At 36.4% G+C, this 27,061-nt stretch overlaps 1 protein-coding gene across 9 annotated transcripts in view; it reads left to right on the top strand.

Annotated features, from left to right (window-relative positions):
• The window catches only part of EXOC2 (exocyst complex component 2), a 262,914-nt gene that overhangs the window by 49,482 nt on the left and 186,371 nt on the right, over nt 1–27,061 (top strand). For 5 of the 9 annotated variants that reach the window (XM_082732163.1, XM_082732165.1, XM_082732171.1 and 2 more), the window contains 3 exons: nt 1,910–2,074; nt 7,207–7,383; nt 9,634–9,760. In XM_082732163.1, the coding sequence (XP_082588289.1) occupies nt 1,957–2,074; nt 7,207–7,383; nt 9,634–9,760 (422 nt within the window). In that variant the 5' untranslated portion in view covers nt 1,910–1,956. The remainder of the gene's footprint in view (nt 1–1,909; nt 2,075–7,206; nt 7,384–9,633; nt 9,761–27,061) is intronic. The other 4 variants (XM_082732164.1, XM_082732168.1, XM_082732170.1 and 1 more) reach the window with 1 other exon arrangement.

Raw genomic sequence — 27,061 nt, 5'->3', positions numbered from 1 at the left:
GCTTAAAATTTTCATCCTCCTATTCCTTAAGCCATAAAACTGTGGCTTTATGATTAAGTTTACCTGCTCTGTGCTAAGTAGACTGGAGTTTTCTCTTAGATGAAAATTGAGTATCCAGTATGGATGTGTATTGAGTGAGTGGTTTTGAAATTCTCAGAAATATCCTAACAAAAATAGTGATCATTATATTCCTCTCTAAACTTACTATCCAAAGAATTCTTTGTCTTTTTAAAATAGATTTATTCATATTCTATATAGTTTACCCATTTAAATGAAAAATTCAGTTGTGTTCAGCATAACCACTTAATTGTATAACTATTACCATGATCAGCTTTAGAATTTTCATCACTACTGAAAAGACCATACTTACTGGCAGTTCACTCCAGTTCCTCTCAATCTCCCCTCTACAGCCCTAGAGAGCTACTTTGTGTTTCTGTAGATTTCTCTCTTTCAGACATTTATTATAAATGGGGTTATTTAGTGTGTGGTTCTTTCTGACTGGCTTCATTAATAACTTAGTATAATGTTTTCAAGGGTGATCCATTTTGAAGCACATGAGAGTACTTTGTTTCTTTTTTCTTTCATGCCAAATGATATTCATTGTATGGATATACTTCATTTTACTTTCTCATTCATTCATTTATAGACTGTTGAGTTATTCTACTCTTTGACTTTTATTAATGCTACTGTGAACATTCATGGACATATTTTTATGTGGACATATATTTTAATTTCACTTGCTTAGGTGCTTAGGAGTAGCTGCTTAGCTGCTTAGGAGTAGAATCAGTGAATTGTATATTAACTCTGTGTTTAACCTCTTAAGGAACTACCAAACTTTTCCAGAGTGGCTATATCTTTTATATTCCCACCAGCAATGCACAGTGGTTCTAATTTCTCCCCATCATTGCCAACACATTATTTTTTGCCTTTTTGATTATAGCCTTCTAGTGCGTATAAGGTTATATTTCATTGTGGGTTTGATTTTTGATTTGCATTTCCTTGGCTAATGACATTTGAGCATCTTTTCATGTCTTTATTGGATTTTTTAAATCTTTTTTTGCAAAAATGTCTATTCAGATTCTTTCCCATTTTTTAAGTATTCACTTTTACAGTGAGTTGTAATTGCTCTTTATATATTCTAGATAGAAGTCTCTTATCAGGGACACTATTTGCAAATATTTTCTCCTGTGGGTTATCTTTCACTTTTTTAAATGGTGTCCTTTGAAGCACAAAGGTTTTTAATTTTGACCAAGTCCAGTTTATCTCTTTTTCTCCTTTTGTTACATATGGTGTTGTGTCTAAGAGGTGTTTGCCTAACCCAAGATCACAAAGATTTACTCCTGCATTTTCTTCAAAGAATTTTATAGTTTTGTCTTGTACATGTAGGTCTATAGTATATTTGGAGTAAATTTTTGTGTGTGTTATAAGAAAGAGACCCAATTGGGTTGCCTGGATGGCTCAGTCAGTTAAGTGTCTGCCTTTGCCTCAGGTCATGATAGTGAAGTTCAGTACATCTATGGGAATGTATTTTAATTTTTATGAACATGATTAATCAGAACGCCTTCCTTTAACAACTTGGTCAGTAGCACAGTTTCTAGCATATTTTTGGGATTCAGCAGGTGTAGGTATGGAGCTAATGGTGACATTAGGTTCTATCATATTGAAAGTTCCAGAACCAAGAGCTTAGTTGTCTGTTATTTTTCTGACATTTCCCTCACAGTACCAGCTATAATGTCCTTGGTAAATTTAATGTTCAGTAAATGTTGGCAGGTAGGTTAAATAACAGCTAAAAATTTTGGAGCTTCACGTTTAAGAATACATTTTATGTTTGGTATTGAATCTCTAGCTTTCTTGTATTTTTAGTTAATACTTATTTCAGTTGTCACTAATACTTTCCTTTCTTTTTTAGCAGATTACTTCTGTAACTAGACCTCCGGTTTGCCCAAACAAAGCACAATGTCCCGATCACGACAACCCCCTCTTGTGACAGGCATATCTCCAAATGAAGGAATACCATGGACAAAGGTCACAATTAGAGGAGAAAACCTGGGAACTGGCCCAACTGACCTCATAGGTAAGAGCAAGAACTATGTTTTCATTTTGATAGTGGGCAGTTGAGATAAGCTGATAGAAAAAAAAAAAAAACATTGTGATCTTTATGGAATAATCTGAATAAAGATGAAAGAATTATTTGGTTTTCTTGATTTTCTTTGTAAAAATCATTATTTATCAAATCTTGTCTAAATTGCTTTTCACCGAGTCCTTCAGAAAGTTTCCCACAGCTGAGACTTGCCTTCTTTTCCTCAGCCTTGCTTTCTCTTGCTTTGATTGACCAAATATCCTTTCTAGCTATTTTTGCCCACTTTAGTTTTTCCTCCATTATGTATCTGTTTGTATTTGTTCTGTAGTGCTCTGGAAATTGTATCTCTTCTGTTCTTTATTGCCCTTCAAATCAAATCTAAACTCTATCTCCTGGTGATATCAGTACCAGTTGGTCTTATCCTCAGTTCACCTAGAAGAAACTATCTACTCTCACCAGGTGCATATCCTTACTAAGACCTGTGAATCTTACTTATTTCCTTTCCTCTGCCACACTGATGCTTCATCGTGCTTGAGAGCCCCACCATAGATCTGAAATACGAATAGTCTCTGTCTGTCAAAACTTGAGACTTACAACCAAAAAAAAAAAACAACTCTTCACACTAATTCCCAACCATGTTAATCTGTCTTTTTATTTAAGCTTCCCTGATATTTATATATTTATGCTAAGCTACATCATAGGTTTTCGTATCTGTTTTTTTTAATCTTTTTAAGTTCAAGGACATGCACACTCTGTATCCTGTTATCCTGTTGGCACTATATGAATTTATTAGTTTGTATAGGGCCTGTCCCCTCTATTCCCACTCTGTAGCATGTTACTCTGTAACATGAAGACCTTCTACTGCTGATTATTTAAACATTCATGTTTGTAAGTGGTTCTCATCCCTTGCTTAAGTTTTTTTTTTAATTCCCCTTAGTTAACATATAGTATATTATTCGTTTCAGGTGAACAACTTAGTGATTCAGCACTTCTCATACAGTACCCAGTACTCACAAATGCACTTCTTTTTTTTTTTTTTTTTTTAAAGATTTTATGTATTTATTTGACAGAGAGAAATCACAAGTAGTCGGAGAGGCAGGCAGAGAGAGAGAGAGAAGCAGGCTCCCTGCTGAGCAGAGAGCCCGATGTGGGACTCGATCCCAGGACCCTGAGATCATGACCTGAGCCGAAGGCAGCAGCTTAACCCACTGAGCCACCCAGGCGCCCCCACAAATGCACTTCTTAATCCATATCACCTATTTAATCCATCCACTTCGCATACCTCCCTTCTGGTAACCAATAGTTTGTTCTCTATAGTTGAGTCTGTTTCTTGGTTTGCCTCTCTTTTTTTTCCCCTCTATACTTTTTTTATTTCTTAAATTCCACATATGAGTGAAATCATAGGGTATTTGTCTTTCTCTGACTGACTTATTTTATTTAGCCTGATACTCTTTAGCTCCATTCATGTCATTGCAAATGGCAAGATTTCATTCTTTTTTAATGGCTGAGTAATATTCCATATATATGTATGTTTATATATTTATATGTATGTATATTATAATTGTTTGGTCAGGTAGGATTATTTTCTTGTGAACTCTGAGATGCGTTTAGAAAAGAGATGCATTCAGAATGAGGAAGTGAGAGATTTTAGTATATGCTATTCAACATATATGCTGATTACCATATAAACTTATCTAGATTCAAACATTCTCTTGACTCTTCTTAATTTATGAGGGATCCTAGGGGCATGTAGGTGGCTCAGTCTGTTAAGTTTCTGCCTTCGGCTTGGGGCACAGTTCCAGAGTCCTGCAGTCAAGTCCTGAATCAGGTTCCCTGCTCAGTGGGGAATATGTATCTCCCTCTCCCTCTGCTCCTCCCCAACTTGTGCTATCTCTCTCTCTCAAATAAGTAAATCTTTTAAAAATTTATGTGGGATGTATTGGTAAAATATTGGCGACTGTGAGTTGGAACTTATTTTTCTTGCATTATTGGTGCAGGTTGACAGATTATTTTTTTGGCCATCTGGAAAACCTTTGGAAAGAGAAAGTGAATTGGAGCTCAGTGCTATGTTTAATAAATGAGTTTTGCACTTCCTAGCTAGTTCTTTTCACTAGTGTTATTTAAATATGTCTTATTTTATTTGTTTTCTCTAGCCATAGTTTTTGATTCTTCAGTAAACAAAAATTAATTATTCTTTTTTAAAAAGGATTTTATTTGTTTGTCAGAGAGAGGGAGAGAGAACACAATCGGGGAGCAGCAGGCAGAGGCAGAAAAAGCAAGCTCCCTAACAGGAAGGAGCCCAATGTGGAATCATGACCTGAGCCGAAGACAGATGCTTAACGGACTGAGCCACCCAGGCATCTGAAAAATTAATTATTCTTATGAAGATAGTTTTATCTAATCCAGTGTCTTGATTTTTGACATAGCTCATTCTAGATTTTTCTTTATCCAAAGTGGAAGAGTCCCTAGAATGCATAGAAGTAAACCATAAAGATGGAGGTTATGTCCTACATTTTAACTGGAGCTCCTAACATGATAGTTACTAGTCTATATAAATTTTAATCTTGCTTTAGCTTTAAGCAGTGCTATTCTTATTTGACTGAGTGTGTATACTTCTGTAAACCTTGCTAGTTCAGCTTTCAACCTGCCTATGTATTGCTTAGAAACCATTTTTTAAAAAAGCAAACCCAATCTGCTAAATAATTTCGGTGTTTTTAGCTCAGAAGATATCTATGCTAGCCAAGTGAAACGTTATAAAAACAGTTTATTTGAAATTCTACAAGCTACTTTAAAAAAAAGATGTTATATTTTATGAAGCAGATTTCTCAGTTTGCAGTAACTTAGCAAAAATGTTGCTTTAGAAGTTAAGAAATTGGTCTTGTGACTTTATTTAATTTTTATGACATTTAAAATGATCTGTTTGAATCTATGTTTAAAATTGTGATTTTTTTTTTTTTTTTAGTTAAAATGTAGAGCAGATATTAAATCACAGAAACCTTGATAGCCACTACAACTAGATGAATAAACTATTGTTCTGGGTAGCTTTTTCCTAGCTTGTACTGTCACGGATATCGTTTATATTTGCTCATCTGAACATGTTTTTAAGACTTCCTGTCTATATATTTTAAATCTGCTCTCCTTCTTCAGTTTTAATCATAAGGTTGTTCTCCAGCAGGGAACCTATTTTAGGAATGACTTTATATTAAGTCCTGACATTTACTAGTGAGTTAGTTTCTTTTCTGAAACGAGTCAATATATAAAATCACAAGAATCTTTTTGATATTATAAAATTTTACAATATTAAGTGAATGTGTTAACCTAGAGTGATATCAAAATACCTACCACCTGTAACACTTAAACTGCTTAGTATATTAAAGACTTTTCCATCATTTAAAATATACATAGAGTGATATGTGTATGCATAAACATTATTTGAGCAAATACTCATTGAAGTGTTTCAGAGTGCTTCTCTTAAAGATGGAGAGGAGTTCTAGGAGTGTTTTGAATCTCTTAAATTGTTTACATTTTTCAAAACTTTCAAAACTTTCAAAAATTTTCAGGAAGGATATTAAAGACATTCTCATATTGAAAAAATAATTTTGAATTATGAATGCATTTAAAAATGTGTAAATGTCATTATACATTTAAAAAAATTAACAGAAAACTTTAAATGCTGTTGTTAGAAAGACAGAATTCCAGGGGTGCCTGGGTGGCTGTCAGGTAAGCATCTGCCCTGAGATCAAGCCCACATCTTGCTCCCTGTTCAGTGCAGAGCCTGCTTCTCCTCCCTCTGCCCATCCCTTCCCACCTCCCTGCTTCTCTCCCAAATAAATAAATCTTAAAAAAAGAAAAAAAGAAAGAAAGAAAGGCAGAATTCCATACATGTATAAATAATGGCTGTTTTAGGGAAATCTCTGAAATTCATTATTTTAACAAATGCATCTCTAAAAGGTGATTGTTTTTATTACTCTATGGTTAATATTCTTACCAAACAGTGCTTTAAGTTGTGACAAAAGATGACTTGAATCCCTTCCTACATTTTTTCAGCCCAATTTGGCATTAGTTGAGGTGTTCCTGGTATCTGAAAAAAATAATTGTAATTGCCAAAATTGACTGCTGAGCAATACAAAAAGTTAAATAATGAGAATAGAAAGTGTGAAGTGTCTGGGTCTTTGCCACATACATTTTGGCTTGTTTTTTCCAAAAAATATTTACGAGCTTGTTCTGTTTTGCAGAAATGGAAAATACAAATAAAATAAGTAGTAGAAGAGCTGGCAGTTGTCCTTATGGTGATATATTGGTGTTCTGTCTGGGGTCACATCTTCCTCACTATAATCTTTCATTGCCTCCCTGTTTGATTACTGCCGAAATTATAGTAATTTACTTGTTATCAGGGCCTGAGATTTCAGGCATGAGTTGACATTTTGGGAGTTCTGGTTCACTAAATGTAGTTTAGTGACAGTATCATTAGGGAAACACCAAGGCAGCATGAACTACCAGTGTAGGATACAGATATAAAAAATGAAATAATAATCCAGTAAGGCCCTAGAACATCAGCTGGATTTATCAGACTCCAGGCTCTGCTTGAAATAAAGTGTATACTATGTATACCATATATAATTTAAATGCTAGGAAAAGTAAGTGTGCATTATTTTCAGGAACATGGATAAATAAATTTTTAGGGAATGATAGATATATTTAGTATATGTCAGAAATTTATGTCAATAACTTAGATTTCTAATAATAGCAATAATTTCCCATAAAAACCTATGGAAGCAATTTAAGAGTTGCATAGTCTGAGTATTTGGAATGCCTACACATAATTATTATGGTCATTATTTTTTAATTCCATTGATATTTGAAGAAACTTAAATATAATCTAAAGAAGTCTTAGATACTAAAGAAAAAGGATTAGACAAAAATTAGTAGAGACAGTATATTTGCAGGTAACATTGGGTATATTCAATAATAGAATTAACTATTGAACAGGAAATGTTATTTTTAGATTTATTTTTCACTTCATGGAAAAAGCCTGGTAATACTGAGAGAAGAATTGTCTTTTTATGTAATAGATGTGTCTATCTTTGTTCTTTTGAACTTTGTTACTTACATGCTTTTATTTTCAGGTCTGACAATTTGTGGACATAATTGCCTCCTGACGGCAGAATGGATGTCTGCAAGTAAAATAGTATGTCGAGTGGGACAAGCTAAAAATGACAAAGGAGACATTATTGTCACAACCAAGTCAGGTGGCAAAGGAACCTCAACAGTGTCTTTCAAGCTACTCAAACCTGAAAAAATAGGTATCATCTTAACTTTAATTTTTAAAGAGGAAAATGAAAATGGCTTTTGTCTTTCAAAATCTAAAAGTGGTAGATTTGTATAAAATTTACCTACTCTCACATCTTATTAATTTAGATTATGTTTATTTTGACAGGAATGGGGTATTAGTTAAAATTTGCATTACTTTTGGAAAGGCAGTTTGGTGAGCTAACAGTGAAACCTAAAGATGATGATCATGAGAGAACTATCATCCTAAATTCTTTATAAAATTTATTTCTTTAACATTTTGCTTTGTCAATTTTAGTTCCTTGATTTTGAAAACAGTAATTGCATTTCTTTCTATTATGCAGTCAATATTTGAGGTAAAATATCCTCCTCATTTGGCCAAATTAGCAATAATACTATCTAAATAATGTTCTTGTTTCCTTCATTTCCTCTATCCTTTGAGGTCAGGACAAAATGTTGCCTGGCCAAAATGTGTTTTTAGCCCTCGGAACAAGAAATAAGCACTTTTTTTTTGTATGCTGTAGCACTTTAAATGTTACTTTTTGTGTACCTAACACTTCCTTCCTTATATTAGGGGTGGTTAAGAACTTGATCCAAGGAGCTGAACTCTGAATACTAATCTGAGGTCTGGCACTATGAACTGTGGAACTTCAATGCTAGTTCTTTGTGGATAAAAGTGGAACAACAATATTACCTACTCTGTAGGATTAAATGAGTTACAGCGTGCATATAAAGTGCTTAGTATAGACCCTTACAAAAAGTTAATGTCAGGTTATCTTTGTGGTCTTGTGATGTCTTATACATGGTTAGTACTTGGTAAATATTTGTGTAATGTAGGAATATCACAGGTGTAATTAAGCCCAGGTCATACTTCTCTCTTATATTGAAAAGTAAATAATTTTGCAGATTGTTTTTGTTTTCTAACTTAGAGTGTAGAGCCTTTCTACAGCATTGGCTTCTTTAGAATCCTAGATTTTTTTTCCCATAAATAAAAATTTAGATAAGAAATTTAAGAGAGAATACAAAATGGAACACACACACACACACACATACACACATATATATATGTGTGCCTATGCATATATCTGTGCATATATAATATTCCCTGTTTTTGTTTACTCATTTAATATATTCAAAAACTGAAAATTAAAGCCAGAACTTGTTACCAGTTTTCTGGAGGAACTTAAAACACTGATAGAACCCAGCAATGTTTTATATCATATTTATATGGCAGATAAAGATAATTTATTTTATTCTAAAGTACCCTGGCAGGACCTAGCACAGTATAAACTCAATAAAGGCTTATCAGGCCTTATTTAGGAATATCTAGATTTTTTTTTTTTTAAAGATTTTATTTATTTGACAGAGATCACAAGTAGGCAGAGAAGCAGGCAGAGAGAAAGGAGGACGCAGGCTCCCTGCGGAGCAGAGAGCCTGATGTGGGGCTCGATCCCAGGACCCTGGGATCATGACCTGAGCCGAAGGCAGAGGCTTTAACCCGCTGAGCCACCCAGGTGCCCCAGGAATATCTAGATTTTAATAAAACCTCTAACAAAGCCTCTTGTTACATTCTGGCGGAACTGTCGGTGCTGATAGAATTTGTGGGTTCACAAAGGGTCATATAGCTTGAAGTTGCCTGGGATCAAATACCTTCCCTCATGAAGCTGCTCCTCTGCTCATTGGCCCTTTGCCCATTTTCTGTTTGAACCCAGGTTTAGAGGTAGTAAGCCTGTGAGTCCTATGCCAAAGTGAATGACAAAGAACTCAGTCACATAGAAGAGGGTACCGTTTTCAGAGATTATATTTTGTTGACAGTGTTTACCTATTTTTCCTGAATATCCTGGTCATTTCCATTACACAAGCCATGCATTTCTTGGAAAGTGTTTGACTGTTTTCTTTATATAAGGAATTGTTGGATATTTTTTGAATGAACCGAATTTTTACTTTTTGATACATGTAAAATACATTTGTTTTAGCAGAATTTTTTCTAAGAGGCTTAGTGTTCCTTCTCTGTTGAATAGTGTACAGTGAAATCATGAACCAAGAGGTGTTGTATTTACCTTTTTATAGATTCCTAGTGTTTTTAATCAAGCCACCAACCATTAAAAAAAACAGAAACAAAAACGAAAGCAGCACAGCTTTTGTGCTTTCAGATTTCTCAAAAATCACCTTAGTGTGCATTTTGTATTAGATCTTTAAAAAGTAAAGCAATAGGGAAAGTGTTAGTTTGTATCTCATTAAGGATGTGCTCCTCATTTTGGCAGGTCTTTTGGATCAATCTGCTGTGTGGGTTGATGAAATGAATTATTATGATATGCGTACTGACAGGAATAAAGGAATTCCCCCCTTGTCTCTACGTCCTGCTAATCCTCTTGGCATTGAGATTGAAAAGTGAGTACCATCTTGCCTTCAGTTTTCTTTATTGATGAAAAGTTTCATATACTTCCAAGTAAAGAGGGAAACTCCAGAAACATCCAGGGAAACAACTGTTATTGTTGTTTGGGTTGTTTGGGTTCAAGTGTTATTCTGAAGCCTGGTCAGTTTGTTGCCTAGTGAATGTTCCAATTAGTTAAAAATTTTGGCGAAAACTACTTACCTCATTAGTTTTTTTAGTTTACTTTTTGTGAGGAAGTAAAGTATCTTGAAGTTTGTAATAACTTATCTGGGGCTGGTGAGTTTAAATATTTAGGTGGTACTTGAGATCAAAATAGAACATTCCATGTGCTTGGTGTTTTGGGGAAATATTTTAGAATGATTAGGCCCACTGTAGTCTTTTATTTTTTTTACAACCCCTGCCTATAATTCATACTTAATCTAGACTTAATCTCTCAGAATTACGGCAGGTAAATGAGAGTGTTCAAGATGTAAACAAATCTATGATTTTCTTAATTGCTAGGGTAGTATTTTAGAAACTTTTATAATTAGTACCTCTATCCTTATATCTATCTTAATCAATTCATTTAATATATTAATTGTGTCTAATTTATTTTCTAACCTTGGGATTCTGCTCATGGAGTTATATACTGAGTGTTGCTCTATAAACAGTTACCGAAGGTGACAAATTAGTTCTGTTAACACTATAATATAATACAATATAATATAATATAATAATACTAATCTTTATATATTTAACGTTCAAGCCTACACTTGAAGACCATTAGTAATTCAAATAGCAAGCTTCTTTTCACCTAGTGGGCTTTTACCTCTGGCTAAGAGGAAAGGAGCAAGTGTTTGTCTTGGGAATTCACCATGTGTTGAAAAATCCTTAGCTTAGCAGCTTTTAGTGAACTTGGACTATCCTAGGTCACATCTTTGAAGCTCTTTGGCATCTGTAGATGTTTTAAGGATTTCAGTGTTCTATAAAGGAGTTTGAGGATCAGAAAAGTCCAGAAAGAATGGTAATTGCTAGCTGTTTAGTTGAGCACAGTTTCAACCATGAATAGACTTTGCAGTTGATAGGAAGCCTTTAAACAGCCTGCTTTAATACTCTTAGAAGCCAGCTTCTTTCCAAGGCCTGCCACAAAAAAAGTGTAGAGCAGGAGGTCCTTTTTGATTGTTCTTTCATAAGGAAAATATAATTTTATATTTGGGCACAGGGAATATAGGAATACTGTATGAATTTTATAAGAGCTTTAGACAAAACTATCAATGGGAGGATTAAATTGAATGTTTACTATCATAAAATGTATTTTCTTAATTTTCAGTTTGGCATATAACTCACCCCTATTTGACTTCTTTACCTTCTCAGGTCCTTCCAGTTTTGAATTGTCTTTATTATTTCTGTTTTTGCTGCTACCCAGAAAAGGGATGGGCTTGAACTCTCTCTAATAGCACTTTTTCTTAATATGTGTCAGGATTATTCTTAGGGAACATTGGTAACAGCAGCCAGGAATAATGGCACTAAATGTGCTGGGCTCTTTAGAAGTTTTCTTTCTTTCTTTTTTTTTTTTTCTTCTCTGTGAGGTAGTCTAATTTATTCTAGAGCCAAACTCCATTTGAGCCTTAGCTCTCCAGCTTACTAGCAGTAGGACTTTGAGCCAGTTACTTAACTACTCTGCCTCAGTTTTCTCAGGTGCAACATGCAGTACCTGTATCAAAGGGTGTTTGTGAGGATTCAGAGAGTGAATGCTTTAGAAGAGTGTTGCTGGTAGCAAGTGCTTAATAAATGTTAGTCATTGTTACAATGATGCTTTTGCTCTTCTTGCATCATATACTGTTCAGGCTCTGCTCAGTCACTTAGGAAGAGAATCTCTTTTTAATAACTGTTGAGATTTCAGGGTAACAAATTATATTAAAATCTTTAAAAAGCATTATATACATTAATTTAAGAAGTGCTAAAATGGCTGTAAAATTAATAGTAGTATTTATTTCAAGTTGTTACTTAAGTTTCAAATAATAATTTGCTTAGCCATAGAATAGTCTTTTGAAAAGGTAAAGCCATGACTCTCATACAAATATAAAATGAACATGTTAAGAGCTTTTATTTAATTCATTAATTAATAGGAAAGCCAGAAAAATGTTAAAGCCAGTTCAGAGGAAATTCCAGAGGGTAGACATAATAGTCAGTGAGGAATGCTGAAAGATGTAGACTGACCATATCTACTGCATGGTAATTAGTTGCATCATCACCTGGCAGGTATTTCTGTGGCTTAGGCTCTCTAGTCACCATCAGTCCTCCATTAGTTAACGTCTGTTTCTACAGCTTAGTCGCAAAATAGGAACAGAGAAAGGCACAGGTTTCTATAGAATCAGAAAACACTGGGAAGGCCCTCCAGACCGTGAAAGGACTCCAGTAGTTCTTTTGTACATTTAAAGTCTTGAAATTTTCAGTAAAAGAAAGACAGGCTAGAATACTAGAAAGCAAGAAAATGAAAGGTGAAAGTACAAAGAGTTATAGAAAACAAGAGAAAGTTTTTGGCCAGAAAAATTCTTTTCATGATTCCTTTTTATTTTTTAAAGATACTGTCAGGAAAACAGCATTTATTTTACTGAATCCTCTGACTTCAGATTGAGAAATCTTATTTTAGAAAAAGAGAAAAGGAAAGGAAAAGTGGGTATTAAAATATTGATGTGGGTTTTATTTCCCTGACTTGATTTATTTTATTTATTTTACTTTTTTATTTTTATTTTTTTAAGTAGGCTTCACACCCAGCTCAGGACTTGAACTTTCAACACTGAGATCAGGAGTTGCATGCTGTATCAACTGAGCCAGCCAGGCGCCCTCCTGACTCAGTATTTTTTAAATAAAAGCTTTGCTCTCCGTACGGAATGATGTACGTTCAGGTTAGAATCCCCAAGAGTATTTCCTAACTGGTTTTTATTTCTGTATATTAATGACATTTGGATGTTTCTTTTGTTTAAAATTGCTGGGGGGTAGGGGAGTAGGGATAGGGTAGCTGGTTTATGAACATTGGGGAGGGTATGTGCTATGGTGAGTGCTGTGAAATTTGTAGGCCTGAAGATTTGCAGACCTATACCTCTGGGGCAAATAATACATTGTATATTAATTATAAAAAAAAGGTTGGGACAGGATCTAATTTTAATTTTTTAAAAAATGTCATTAGAGAAGGAATATTAGGGTTTTAATATTACTTGTTTGTTGAAATATATTATTTAGAAGGTTTGAAGAATTATGATTGCTTATTATAAAATACTGTGGTCCTAATGATTTATCATTAAAATTGTGATGCCACTTGGAAGATGAATCAGCTGCTGGTAATTGCATTGTGAATGTTGATGAAATTCTCTTCAGCTGACAGTCAGATGTACGATGTGGAACAGTGGGAGGTCCTGTAGTGTTGTGGCCAGTTCATCTGAATAAAAAGAAGCAAGTAAGGAGGGGCACCTGGGCGGCTCAGTGGGTTAAACCTTTGCCTTTGGCTCCAGTCATGGTCTCATGGTCCTGGGATCAAGTCCCGCATCTCATCGGGCTCTCTGCTCAGCAGGGAGCCTGCTTCCCTCCCTCTCTCTGCCTACTTGTGATATCTCTCTCTGTCAAATAAATAAATAAAATCTTAAAAAAAAAAAAAAAAGGAAAAGCAAGTAAGAGTAGCAGAATATAGTTTTCTTGTAAGTCAGAGTTTAATAAACATTTTACTGGTGTGCCCAGGGTGCATGCTGTCGTCTTTTAGTTACTGAGTTTTATCAACTGCCTCCTTTGACTGCTTAAGTCCTTCATATTCCTAAATTTTTCACTGATGTTGTGCACAAATGATGCCTTGATACTTATAAAAATGTTACTAATTGCTTGGAAACAGACAGACTTCACTTTGAACTGGGACTGCGATTTAGTTATAAAAAGTCTGCATTTCTGATTTATTATATTGATTGTCACAGATGTCTCTGTTCTTTGCATAGCTTAAATTGTAATGGAGACAAACCATTTAAACAGAAAGAAAAGGTAAAACAGGTTCATGTTAAGTAAAAGCTCTCACTGGGTTATATTCCTTTTTTTTTCTTTTAGAGAGAGAGAGAGGGAGAGAGAGAGAAAGTGCACCCACATGGGCACCTGCCCAACTGGTGTGGGGAGGCAGGAGAAGAGGGAGAGAGAATCTCAAGTAGGTTCCTTGCCTAGCTAGCGTGGAGCCCCAGTGTCATAACCCTGACATCAAGGGTTGGGCACTTAATAGACTGACACCCAGGCGCCCTGCTAGGTTATATTTCTTAAAAGAAATATTTGTCTAACTTGAGAATATTAAGTTATGTTTTTGGAGATCATACACATATGGAAGTGAGGACATAAAAATGGAGCTTTGCCCTTGTTTTTATATGATCTACAACTTTTTATTATTAATTATTATTAAACTGTTGTTAAATAATTACATGGGAATGGCTGTCTAGTCATTTGATGGACCAGTAATACCTGCTTTATTTCCACATGGATTTTATGGGCAATGCAAATCTGGTTTTCTTCTCATCAATTTGGTGTTTTGGTAGAAAGGAAAGTTGACCAGTTTCCCCACAAACAAGGGACGGGTGGCAAAATAATTCTCAGTATGAGTATAGAAGAGAAGAGTCTTGGATAAATTCGCTTTTTAGAATTTATAAAAACAATTTTGTGGGCTGTGATACAGTGCATAAGTCTAGAACCTTTAAGACCCTGCACCCCAAAAAGGGAGGAAAGAAAGAAAACAACATCATATACAACCAAGAGCAAGCTCATAATATTTAATACTACAGAGTGAAAATGATGCTAAAAATTGAAAGCTAAAAGAATTGAATATAATATACAAACACTCAAAAAAACTATATAAACTGACTTTACTGTTTTAGCCGCCCCACCTTTCATCTTTCCATCTGCCAAATCAAGAAAACATGTTCTCTTTAATGCAGTAACACAACTATAACCTGGCCTTACTCTGTGAGGTGGTTAGAATTTTTCTCAAAGTAGTTTTTGTTTTTCTCATTCACAGGTCATTACTATAGAATTTTCTCACACTCGAAAGCAAATTCTGATATGTTGAGAACATTGCTGTTAGTTCTGTATGTGACCACTCAACCCATGTACCTGGATCTTTCCCTGGCATGGGCTAAACCTTTCCAGATTTAAACCTGAGCTTACACTGCCATCTAATGGAAAGCATATATTTTAGGGGTGCAAGAGTTCTCGCTATTAAAATTGTGTTTTGATTTCTTAAAGCATTTCATGAGTGTACATAGTAGTATATATTGCTTTCACTCTCCAACTCCATGGTAGTATATTTAAAGTGTATATTTAATTTAAATTACTCAGAATGTAACTTGCTTTGACTGACTTGTTAAGCCATCACTTTACTTGGTGGATAGCAGCCTAAATTCCAGTTACCGTGAACAAACATTTTAGTTTTATTTATTTATTTATTTAATTTTTTGAATTTTTTATTTTTTATAAGCATATATTTTTATCCCCAGGGGTACAGGTCTGTGAATCACCAGGTTTACACACTTCACAGCACTCACCAAAGCACATACCCTCCCCAATGTCCATAATCCCACCTGCTTCTCCCAAACCCCCTCCCCCTAGCAACTCTCAGTTTGTTTTGTGAGATTAAGAGTCACTTATGGTTTGTCTCCCTCCCAATCCCATCCTGTTTCATTTATTCTTCTCCTACCCACTTAAGCCCCCATGTTGCATCACCACTTCCTCATATCAGGGAGATCATATGATAGTTGTCTTTCTCTGCTTGACTTATTTCGCTAAGCATGATACGCTCTAGTTCCATCCATGTTGTCGCAAATGGCAAGATTTCATTTCTTTTGATGGCTGCATAGTATTCCATTGTGTATATATACCACATCTTCTTGATCCATTCATCTGTTGATGGACATCTAGGTTCTTTCCATAGTTTGGCTATTGTGGACATTGCTGCTATAAACATTCGGGTGCATGTGCCCCTTTGGATCACTACGTTCGTATCTTTAGGGTAAATACCCAATAGTGCAATTGCTGGGTCATAGGGCAGAGTTCTATTTTCAACATTTTGAGGAACCTCCATGCTGTTTTCTAGAGTGGCTGCACCAGCTTGCATTCCCACCAACAGTGTAGGAGGGTTCCCCTTTCTCCGCATCCTTGCCAGCATCTGTCATTTCCTGACTTGTTGATTTTAGCCATTCTGACTGGTGTGAGGTGATATCTCATTGTGCTTTTGATTTGTATTTCCCTGATGCCGAGTGATATGGAGCACTTTTTCATGTGTCTGTTGGCCATCTGGATGTCTTCTTTGCAGAAATGTCTATTCATGTCATCTGCCCATTTCTTGATTGGATTATTTGTTCCTTGGGTGTTGAGTTTGCTAAGTTCTTTATAGATTCTGGACACTAGTCCTTTATCTGATATGTCGTTTGCAAATATCTTCTCCCATTCTGTCAGTTGTCTTTTGATTTTGTTAACTGTTTCCTTTGCTGTGCAAAAGCTTTTGATCTTGATGAAATCCCAATAGTTCATTTTTGCCCTTGCTTCCCTTGCCTTTGGCGATGTTCCTAGGAAGATGTTGCTGCGACTGAGGTCGAAGAGGTTGCTGCCTGTGTTCTCCTCAAGGATTTTGATGGATTCCTTTCGCACATTGAGGTCCTTCATCCATTTTGAGTCTATTTTTGTGTGTGGTGTAAGGAAATGGTCCAATTTCATTTTTCTGCAGGTGGCTGTCCAGTTTTCCCAGCACCATTTATTGAAGAGGCTGTCTTTTTTCCATTGGACACTCTTTCCTGCTTTGTCGAAGATTAGTTGACTGTAGAGTTGAGGGTCTATTTCTGGGCTCTCTATTCTGTTCCATTGATCTATGTGTCTGTTTTTGTGCCAGTACCATGCTGTCTTGATGATGACAGCTTTGTAATAGAGCTTGAAGTCCGGAATTGTGATGCCACCAACGTTGGCTTTCTTTTTCAATATCCCTTTGGCTATTCGAGGTCTTTTCTGGTTCCATATAAATTTTAGAATTATTTGTTCCATTTCTTTGAAAAAGATGGATGGTACTTTGATAGGAATTGCATTAAATGTGTAGATTGCTTTAGGTAGCATAGACATTTTCACAATATTTATTCTTCCTATCCAGGAGCATGGAACATTTTTCCATTTCTTTGTGTCTTCCTCAATTTTTTTCATGAGTACTTTATAGTTTTCTGAGTATAGATTCTGTGTCTCTTTGGTTAGGTTTATTCCTAGGTATCTTATGGTTTTGGGTGCAATTGTAAATGGGATTGACTCCTTAATTTCTCTTTCTTCTGTCTTGCTGTTGGTGTAGAGAAATGCAACTGATTTCTGTGCATTTATTTTATATACTGACACTTTACTGAATTCCTGTACAAGTTCTAGCAGTTTTGGAGTGGAGTCTTTTGGGTTTTCCACATATAGTATCATATCATCTGCGAAGAGTGATAATTTGACTTCTTCTTTGCCGATTTGGATGCCTTTAATTTCCTTTTGTTGTCTGATTGCTGAGGCTAGGACCTCTAGTACTATGTGGAATAGCAGTGGTGATAATGGACATCCCTGCCGTGTTCCTGACCTTAGCGGAAAAGCTTTCAGTTTTTCTCCATTGAAAATGATATTTGCGGTGGGTTTTTCATAGATGTCTTTGATGATATTGAGGTATGTGCCCTCTATCCCTACACTTTAAAGAGTTTTGATCAGGAAGGGATGCTATACTTTGTCAAATGCTTTTTCAGCATCTATTGAGAGTATCATATGGTTCTTGTTCTTTCTTTTATTGATGTGTTGTATCACATTGACTGATTTGCGGATGTTGAACCAACCTTGCAGCCCTGCAATAAATCCCACTTGGTCGTGGTGAATAATCCTTTTCATGTACTGTTGAATCCTATTCGCTAGTATTTTGTTGAGTATTTTCGCATCTGTGTTCATCAAGGATATTGGTCTATAGCTAGGTCTCTTTTTTGATGCGGTCCTTGTCTAGTTTTGGGATCAAGGTGATGCTGGCCTCATAAAATGAGTTTGGAAGTTTTCCTTCCATTTCTATTTTTTGGAACAGTTTCAGGAGAATAGGAATTAGTTCTTCTTTAAATGTTTGGTAGAATTCCCCCGAGAAGCCGTCTGGCCCTGGGCTTTTGTTTGTTTGGAGATTTTTAATGACTGTTTCAATTTCCTTACTGGTTATGGGTCTGTTCAGGCTTTCTATTTCTTCCTGGTTCATTTGCGGTAGTTTATTTGTCTCCAGGAATGCATCCATTTCTTCCAGATTGTCAAATTTATTGGCGTAGAGTTGCTCATAGTATGTTCTTATAATAGTTTGTATTTCTTTGGTGTTAGTTGTGATCTCTCCTCTTTCATTCATGATTTTATTTATTTGGGTCCTTTCTCTTTTCTTTTTGATAAGTCAGGCCAGGGGTTTATCAACTTTATTAATTCTTTCAAAGAACCAGCTCCTAGTTTCGTTGATTTGTTCTATTGTTTTTTTGGTTTCTATTTCATTGATTTCTGCTCTGATCTTTATGATTTCTCTTCTCCTGCTGGGCTTAGGGTTTCTTTCTTGTTGTTTCTCCAGCTCCTTTAGGTGTAGGGTTAGGTTGTGTACCTGAGACCTTTCTTGTTTCTTGAGAAAGGCTTGTACCGCTATATATTTTCCTCTTAGGACTGCCTTTGTTGTGTCCCACAGATTTTGAACCTTTGTATTTTCATTATCATTTGTTTCCATGATATTTTTCAATTCTTCTTTAATTTCCCGGTTGACCCATTCATTCTTTAGAAGGATGCTGTTTAGTCTCCATGTTTGGGTTCTTTTCAAACTTCCTTTTGTGGTTGAGTTCTAGCTTTAGAGCATTGTGGTCTGAAAATATGCAGGATATGATTCCAATCTTTTGATACCGGTTGAGTCCTGATTTAGGACCGAGGATGTGATCTATTCTGGAGACTGTTCCATGTGCACTAGAGAAGAATGTGTATTCTGTTGCTTTGGGATGAAATGTTCTGAATATATCTGTGATGTCCATCTGGTCCAGTCTGTCGTTTAAGGCCTTTATTTCCTTGCTGATCTTTTGCTTGGATGATCTGTCCATTTCAGTGAGGGGAGTGTTAAAGTCCCCTACTATTATTGTATTATTGTTGATGTGTTTCTTTGATTTTGTTATTAATTGGTTTATATAGTTGGCTGCTTCCACGTTGGGGTCATAGATACTTAAAATTGTTAAATCTTCTTGTTGGACAGACCCTTTGAGTATGATATAGTGTCCTTCCTCATCTCTTATTATAGTCTTTGGCTTAAAATCTAATTGATCTGATATAAGGATTGCCACCCCTGCTTTCTTCTGATGTCTATTAGCATGGTAAATTCTTTTCCACCCCCTCACTTTAAATCTGGAGGTGTCTTCGGGCTTAAAATGAGTTTCATGGAGGCAACATATAGATGGGTTTTGTTTTTTTATCCATTCTGATACCCTGTGTCTTTTGACAGGGGCATTTAGCTCATTAACATTCAGGGTAACTATTGAGATATGAATTTAGTGCCATTGTATTGCCTGTAAGGTGACTGTTACTGTATATGGTCTCTGTTCCTTTCTGATCTACCACTTGTAGGCTCTCTCTTTACTTAGAGGACCCCTTTCAATATTTCCTGTAGAGCTGGTTTGGTGTTTGCAAATTCTTTCAGTTTTTGTTTGTCCTGGAAGCTTTTAATCTCTCCTTCTATTTTCAATGATAGCCTAGCTGGATATAGTATTCTTGGCTGCATGTTTTTCTCGTTTAGTGCTCTGAAAATATCATGCCCGCTCTTTCTGGCCTGCCAGGTCTCTGTGGATAAGTCAGCTGCCAATCTAATATTTTTACCATTGTATGTTACAGACTTCTTTTCCCGGGCTGCTTTCAGGATTTTCTCTTTGTCACTGAGACTTGTGAATTTTAGTATTAGGTGATGGGGTGTGGGCCTATTCTTATTAATTTTGATGGGCATTCTCTGAACCTCCTGAATTTTGATGCTCGTTCCCTTTGCCATATTGGGGAAATTCTCCCCAATAATTCTCTCCAGTATACCTTTTGCTCCCCTCTCTCTTTCTTCTTCTTCTGGAATCCCAATTATTCTAATGTTGTTTCATCTTTTGTTGTCACTTATCTCTTGAATTTTCCCCTCGCGGTCCAGTAGCTCTTTGTCCCTCTTTTGCTCAGCTTCTTTATTCTCTGTCATTTGGTCTTCTATATCACTAATTCTTTCTTCTGCCTCATTTATCCTAGCAGTGAGAGCCTCCATTTTTGATTGCACCTCATCAATTGCTTTTTTGATTTCAACTTGGTTAGATTTTAGTTCTTTTATTTCTCCAGAAAGGGCTTTTATATCTCTCTAGAGGATTTCTCTAATATCTTCCATGCCTTTTTCGAGCCCGGCTAGAACCTTGAGAATTGTCATTCTGAACTCTAGATCTGACATATTACCAATGTCTATATTGATTAGGTCCCTAGCCTTCGGTACTGCCTCTTGTTCTTTTTTTTCTCTTGAATTTTTCCATCTTGTCATTTTATCCAGATAAGAGTATATGAAGGAGCAAGTAAAATACTAAAAGGGTGGCAACAACCCCAGGAAAATATGCTTTAACCAAATTAGAAGAGATCCCAAATCGTTACGGAGGAGAAAGGGGATAAAAAGAGGTTCACAAAGGAAGAAAAAAAAAAAAGAAAAAAAAAAGAAACAAATTAAAATAAAGGAAAACAAATAAAGAAAATATAAAAAAGAAAAAATATATATATTAGATAAACTAGTTAAAAAACATTAAAATAGAAAAAGGTAAAAGTTAAAAAAAGAATTTTACCAGAAGGCGAGAAAAAAAACAAAAAATGAAAAAGAAAAAAATTAAATTAACTGCAAGACTAAAAAAGAATCACAGGGAAAAAGCCATGAGTTCCGTGCTTTGCTTTCTCCTCCTCTGGAATTCTGCTGCTCTCCTTGGTATTGAAACCGCACTCCTTGTAGGTGAAATTGGTCTTGGCTGGATTTCTTGTTGATCATCTGGGGGAGTGGCCTGTTGTAGTGATTCTCAAGTGTCTTTGCCCCAGGCGGAATTGCACCGCCCTTACCAGGGGCCGGGGTGAGTAATCCGCTTGGGCTTGCTTTCAGGAGCTTTTGTTCCCTGAGCGCTTTAGGTAGAGTTCCGGAGGACAGGAATACAAATGGCAGCCTCCTGGTCTCCGGCCCGGAGGTGCTGAGAGCCTGGGGCCGCACTCCTCAGTGTGCCCTCAGAGAACAGCGCCCAGTTACTCCCGTCTGCCTGACCTCCTGCCGCGCTCCGAGCTCACCGAGCCTGCGACCGGTTCAAGGTAACCCCAAGCTGTGAGCTTACTGTCGGCTCTGTCTCTGTATCCGGTTTTCCCATTCCAGTACCTGCAAGCTCTGCGCCACTCAGACACCCCCAATCCTTCTGTGACCCCGCGTGGGCTTCACCCCGGTTTAGCCTCTGGAGCGATGTCCCTCAGCGGAACACACTTTTAAAAGTCCTGATTTTGTGCTCCGTTGCTCCGCCGCTTGCCGGGAGCCGGCTCCTCCCCCCGGGGTCTATCTTCCCGTCGCTTTGGATTCACTTCTCTGACGGTCCTACGTTTCAGAAAGTGGTTGTTTTTCTATTTCCAGAATTGCTGTTCTTCTTCTCTTCGATCTGCTGATGGATTTTCAGGTGTTTGCAATCTTTAGATAAGCTATCTAGCTGATCTCCGGCTAGCTGAAGTAGTCTCAGCCTGCTACTTCTCCGCCATCTTGACTCCTCCCTCCAACATTTTAGTTTTAACTCACAAACTTTGTCAGTGCCATTGACACAGTGCTGCCTCTTCCTTTGCTAATACTGTAATTAGGACAATTAGCAATTCTCTGCATTGTAAATCAGTTCTCCCTTCACTCTTCTTAAATTTCTGTCTTTGTAAATGTGGTTTCATTTTATTCCTAAGAGTTACTTGTTCCTTCTTTGATAATAGAGGTACCTAGGTTCAAATCTTGACTATTTACATGCAACCTCTCTTAGGCTGTTTCCTCACTGTAATATGGGAATATGTAACTCACAATGTTGTTATGACAGTCAAAAGGAAGGATACTTAAGAAAATAGTCGTGAAATATAAAGAACTAAGTATTAAAAATAGAAATAATAAACACTTTTGTGCATTTATCGTGTGTTAGAAAATGCTAAGCCATCTACTTGCATTTATTTATTTTAATCCTCAGAACATTCCTGGGAGGAAGATACGATCCTATTATCCAATTCTGGGAACTTAGAGAGTTTAAATAACTACCAAAAGTTTATATAGACAAATCTAGCAAGCTTTTGAGATTGAACCCAGAGTGCATGCTCTTAATCACTACTTACTATTATTGCTTCCCAATTATATAATGCAATGAGTCATCTCTGCTTTTGCAGATATGTTCCCTGTAGAGCTTCATTGCTTCTAGGCATTGTCATTCACTGTGTGTTTTATTTCAGATCTTCTGTTTCACATTCATTTTGAGCTGTTTGTGTAAAAGATCAGTATATTTAAGCATATATTTTAGGATAGAATACTGAATTGGGATGCCTTCAGATATAAGTAACAGAAAATGAAAATTAATTTAAGCTTAAAAAGTATTTATTTACTCATAATATACAAAGTCCAAAGATGGTGGACTCCATTATTGGTTGAGTCAGTGACCTAGTAATGTCACCAAGGTACAAGGAACCTTGGTGCTCTATTCTGCTGCACTTAGCATAACACTGATTTTCTTCGTAATTGCAAATTGGCTAAAGCAATTCTGATATTGAAGCAATAGTAACACATAATAAGGAATAGTATAAAAATTGAATATTGAAGCAATAATAATATATAATAAGGAATAAAATAAAAACCAAATACTGAAGCAAGAATACACAATAATTAATAAAACCCAATAATGTCTAGATGCAAAAAGACAGTATCTCTTCTTGATTCTTCTTACAAGTACAGGGACCTTTCCCAGAAATACTCCAGTAATCTTTCCTCAGACTTGTCGGGTCAAAACAAGATCACTCCATAGAGAGAACAAAGTGAACATGATAAGTATGATTTGCTTAGGATAATTGATATTTACTCAAGGAAGATACAGTTTTCTACTGAGCAGGATTATTTGGCCTGAGGGTGGAGAATGCATGTTGGATCACTAGCCAAAAGTGGACTTACTTGTGTGATTTGAGGCAAGTTATTTGACCTCTCTTAGAGTTTTGTTACTTTTTAAAAAAGATTATTTGTGAGAGAGAGAGAGAGCATGTAAGTTGTAAGGAGGGCCAGAGGGAGAGAATCTCCAAGCATACTCCTGCTGACCAGGGAGACCTATCCTATTACCCATCAGATAAAGACCTGAGCCAAAACCAAGAGCTGGGCACTCAACTGACTGAGCCACTCAGGAACCCCCAATTTTGTCATCTTTAATATAATTTCTGTCTTGTTCTTATAACTCTGATTCTTAGTTTAGGTCTTAAGATGCTTCTTCCAATTTAAATTTATATAGTAAGATTGGTAAGAGTTTTAATGTCTAAGTAGGAAATCACTGTAAAGTAAAACTCAGTCTTAGAGGTGAATATGAAGAGATATGAGGAGATAGTATATTGACCAGGAGATTCAGTACTTTTCAAACTCCACTTGACCCATTTAGGTGCCTGAAGGAGCTATATGTATAAGAGATAATTTGTACACGGGAAATAAGATACTGGTGGGCCGATGGATGCTTCACATCTCAGCCTTTTAGAGCTCTCTGGTAGAAGGAAATGACCTATCCCTAATGTCTGAAGTGACTCCTCACCACTCACACTAATGCCAAAGCTCAATTTCAAGATCTGCCCTCTTTTCCTCTCACTCTTGCCCTGACAGTGAATAGTGCACCCGTGATTGAAGAGATGAGGTGCAAAGCCTGGCCATGCCCCATGTGCTTCTTTTTATCACCAGGAGACTCCACTACTAGTAATGTGGCTAGGCCCCATTCCTGCTTCCTTTTGAGGAGGAAGGAGATGGGGAGAGATTCCTGGGGTGGGAGAGTATCTTAACAGCTCATCTCCTAGAGCCTTACCAGAATCAGGTCTTTGTCTTGTCTTAAGACAGATGAATTTTAAATTGGGGAAGGTCTAGATAGCTATATATTTGCATTGTTTAGGATCACCAGTTTAAGCATTTTTACTGTTTAGCGTATGACCTTTTTCATATGTGCAATGTATATCTAGGGTTTTTTGTTTTGTTTTGTTTTTCTTTGTCCTGGGGTGTGTGTGTGTGTGTGTGTGTGTGTGTGTGTGTGTGTGTGTGTGTTTACGTATTTTCAGCTTTCTTGAGGCATAATTGACAATATTTTGTAAATAACATCTTGGTGATTTGATACATGAATACATGGTGAAAGGATTCTTACCATCTAGTTAACTAACACATGTAACACCTCCAATACCTCATGTATTTCTTTTATTCTTTTCTTTTTTTCCTTTTCCTCTTCCCTCCCCCCTTCCCTTATCCTTTCTTTACCTTTTTTCTTCCCTTTCCCTTACCCCTTCTTCCTTCCTTCCTCCCTCCCTCCCTCCCTTCCTTTTTTTGTGAGGACATTCAAGTTCTACTCTTAGCAAACTTCAATGGATTAATACTGTGTTACCAACTATAGTCATTATGTTTTACATTTGTTCCTTCAAGACTTTATTCATCTTATGGCTGAAAGTTTGTACTGTTTTACCAATCTCTTCTTATTTCCTCCACCCTCTAGCCCCTTTAATCACTTTGCTGCTCTCTGTTTCTATGAGTTTGACATTTTTGATTATGTTTCACATATTTTTAAAAATCCAATAAAGGGTTTATATTCCTTATTGATAAAGAGCTAATGTAAACTTGCAAATTTGAAAAGGGGTTAATATCCAAAGTACACAAAGAATGCAACTCAACAGCAAAAAAGAAAAACAAAACCAGTTGATTAAAAAATGTGCAGAGGAGCTGAATAGACATTTTCCAAAAAGATATATAAATGGCCAACAGACATATGAAAAGGTAAAATGACTAATCATCAGGAAAATGCAAATCAGAACCACATTGAGATATATCATCTCACAACTGTGTTAGACAACTATAAAAAAGTCAATAGATGATAGATGTTGGCGAGGATTTGGAGAAAAGGGAATCCTGGTGTCCTGTTAAGAGGAATGTAAACTGGTACAGCCATTATGGAGAACAGTATGGAGATTCCTCAGAAAGTTAAAAAAAAAAAAAGACCTACCATATGATCCAGCAATTCTACTTCTGGGTATATATCTAAAGGAAATGAAAACAGAATATTGAGATATTTGCACTTCCATGGTCATTGCAGCTTTACTCACAACCGCTAAGGTGTGGAAACAGCTCTAACTGTTCATTAGTGGATAAATGAAGAAGATGCATATATGTATAATGGAATATTATTCAGCCATGAGAAAGAAGGATACTCTGTCAATTTATAACAACATGGATGCACCTTGATTTCATTATATCACACAGAAAAAGACAAATACAGTTTTTTATTTGTTTGTTTGTTTTTTGTTTTTTTTTTGGTATGTTGAACATGATTTAGCTATTAAACCCATGGGTTATCTGTTGTCTCAGCCATTTCACAAACACATACAACTGCTGGATTTGGTTTTGTGTCTGCATTTTGTACTTGTTTCTTTTACTTGCTATTAGTGTATCATAGATCCTTTTTTGATACTGTTAATCCCTCTTCACACTTCTATTACGGGTAGGGAACCACCCAATTGTAATAAAACTACAGGGATTGAGTGAAGGATAAAGAAGTTCAGTTTGAGGGGCGCCTGGGTGACTCAGTGGGTTAAAGCCTCTCTGCCTTTGGCTCAGGTCATGATTCCAAGGTCCTGGGATCAAGCCCCCCATAGGGTGCTCTGCTCAGCGGGGAGCCTGCTTCCCCCACCTCTCTCTCTGCCTACCTTTCTGCCTACTTGTGATCTCTGTCAAATAAATAAATAAAATCTTAACCAAAAAAAAAAAAAAAAAGAAATTCAGTTTGGCTTTTCAGAGTCCCTTTTCTCTGCTTTTTTGTCAGCCGTGTCTCTAATCTGTGAGTTTGGGACTGATTCTTGTTAGAAGAGGATTTCACATAAGTCATCAAGACTGTTAATAGTAGGGATTTAGTTGATATCAGATGATTCTGTAGTGCTTTTTGATTTTGTTAAGATAATTTAACTTTCTGAACAAGGCAAGTATTAAGACCACAGAGAATTCCAGTTTAAGTATCGTATAGAAGTAAGGTTGACAAAAATGTGGTAGGTATTTTTCCAAGTACTTTGCCCTCATACCATTGACATACCCCCTCTAATTCATCTTGCTGTTCTTTCCAATTTAGACACATGATCCTTGACTTAGCACTCGAGACAGACATTGCCCACCAATTAAAGTAGAACTATGGAGTATGGCCTATGCAGATCAGAAGGAAGTGTTTCTAGTTACCTAGCTAGGGCTCAGCCACTCAGTCATTATAGTCCTCAAAAGTTCTAACTTGAAGACATGCTATACAAATAAGTAAAATGAGAAAAACTTCCAAAGGTGGTAGGATTTTTTTTAAAAAGATTTTATTTATTTGACAGAGATCACAAGTATGCAGAGAGGCAGGCAGAGAGAGAGGGGGAAGCAGGCTCCCTGTTGAGCAGAGAGCCTGATGTGGGGCTCCATCCCAGGACCCTGGGGTCATGACCTGAGTCGAAGGCAGAGGCTTTAACCCACTGAGCCAGCAGGCACCCCAGTTATAGGATTTTTATTACTAACTAAGTAAAGTATCAAACCAACAAGAAGAATCCCAAACAAAATAAACTTATAAAAATACAGAGTTCTCCAGCTCCCTCTCAGAGATCCTGTCTGGTAAAAATGACCATTAAGGTTATTGAACATACACACATCAAGGATATGCAGACTGTAGTCTTTTAACTTTTGAAGCCAGTGAGGAAAGATGTGAGATTGACTTAGTCTCTGAGTTATTAACACTGAGGTGATGCCCGCTGGATGTCCATGACTCTCTTAAAATCTCATTTTACCTTGTCTGTTACTGTAGTGCTAAGCAGTGCTTTCCTATCCCCTTTATTAAAAAAAAGAAAGAAAGACAAAGAAAAGATCATAGTGAGAAAGGTAAGTGATAGGAAATAGAGTGGGTATCTCTCTCCCTTGACTGAGGTACTGACACAACAGATGTTGGGTTCTTCATTAAAGCGCAGGGTTTACAGAGGAAAGCATAGTTGGTTTTGTTGTTTGCATCCCTTGCCCTTTTAGGGAGTGT

This window comes from Mustela nivalis, assembly GCF_964662115.1.
Source record: "Mustela nivalis genome assembly, chromosome: 5".
Lineage (NCBI taxonomy): Eukaryota > Metazoa > Chordata > Mammalia > Carnivora > Mustelidae > Mustela > Mustela nivalis.
Note: the sequence above shows the minus strand (reverse complement) of the source record. Positions and strands in the feature narration are given on the sequence as shown.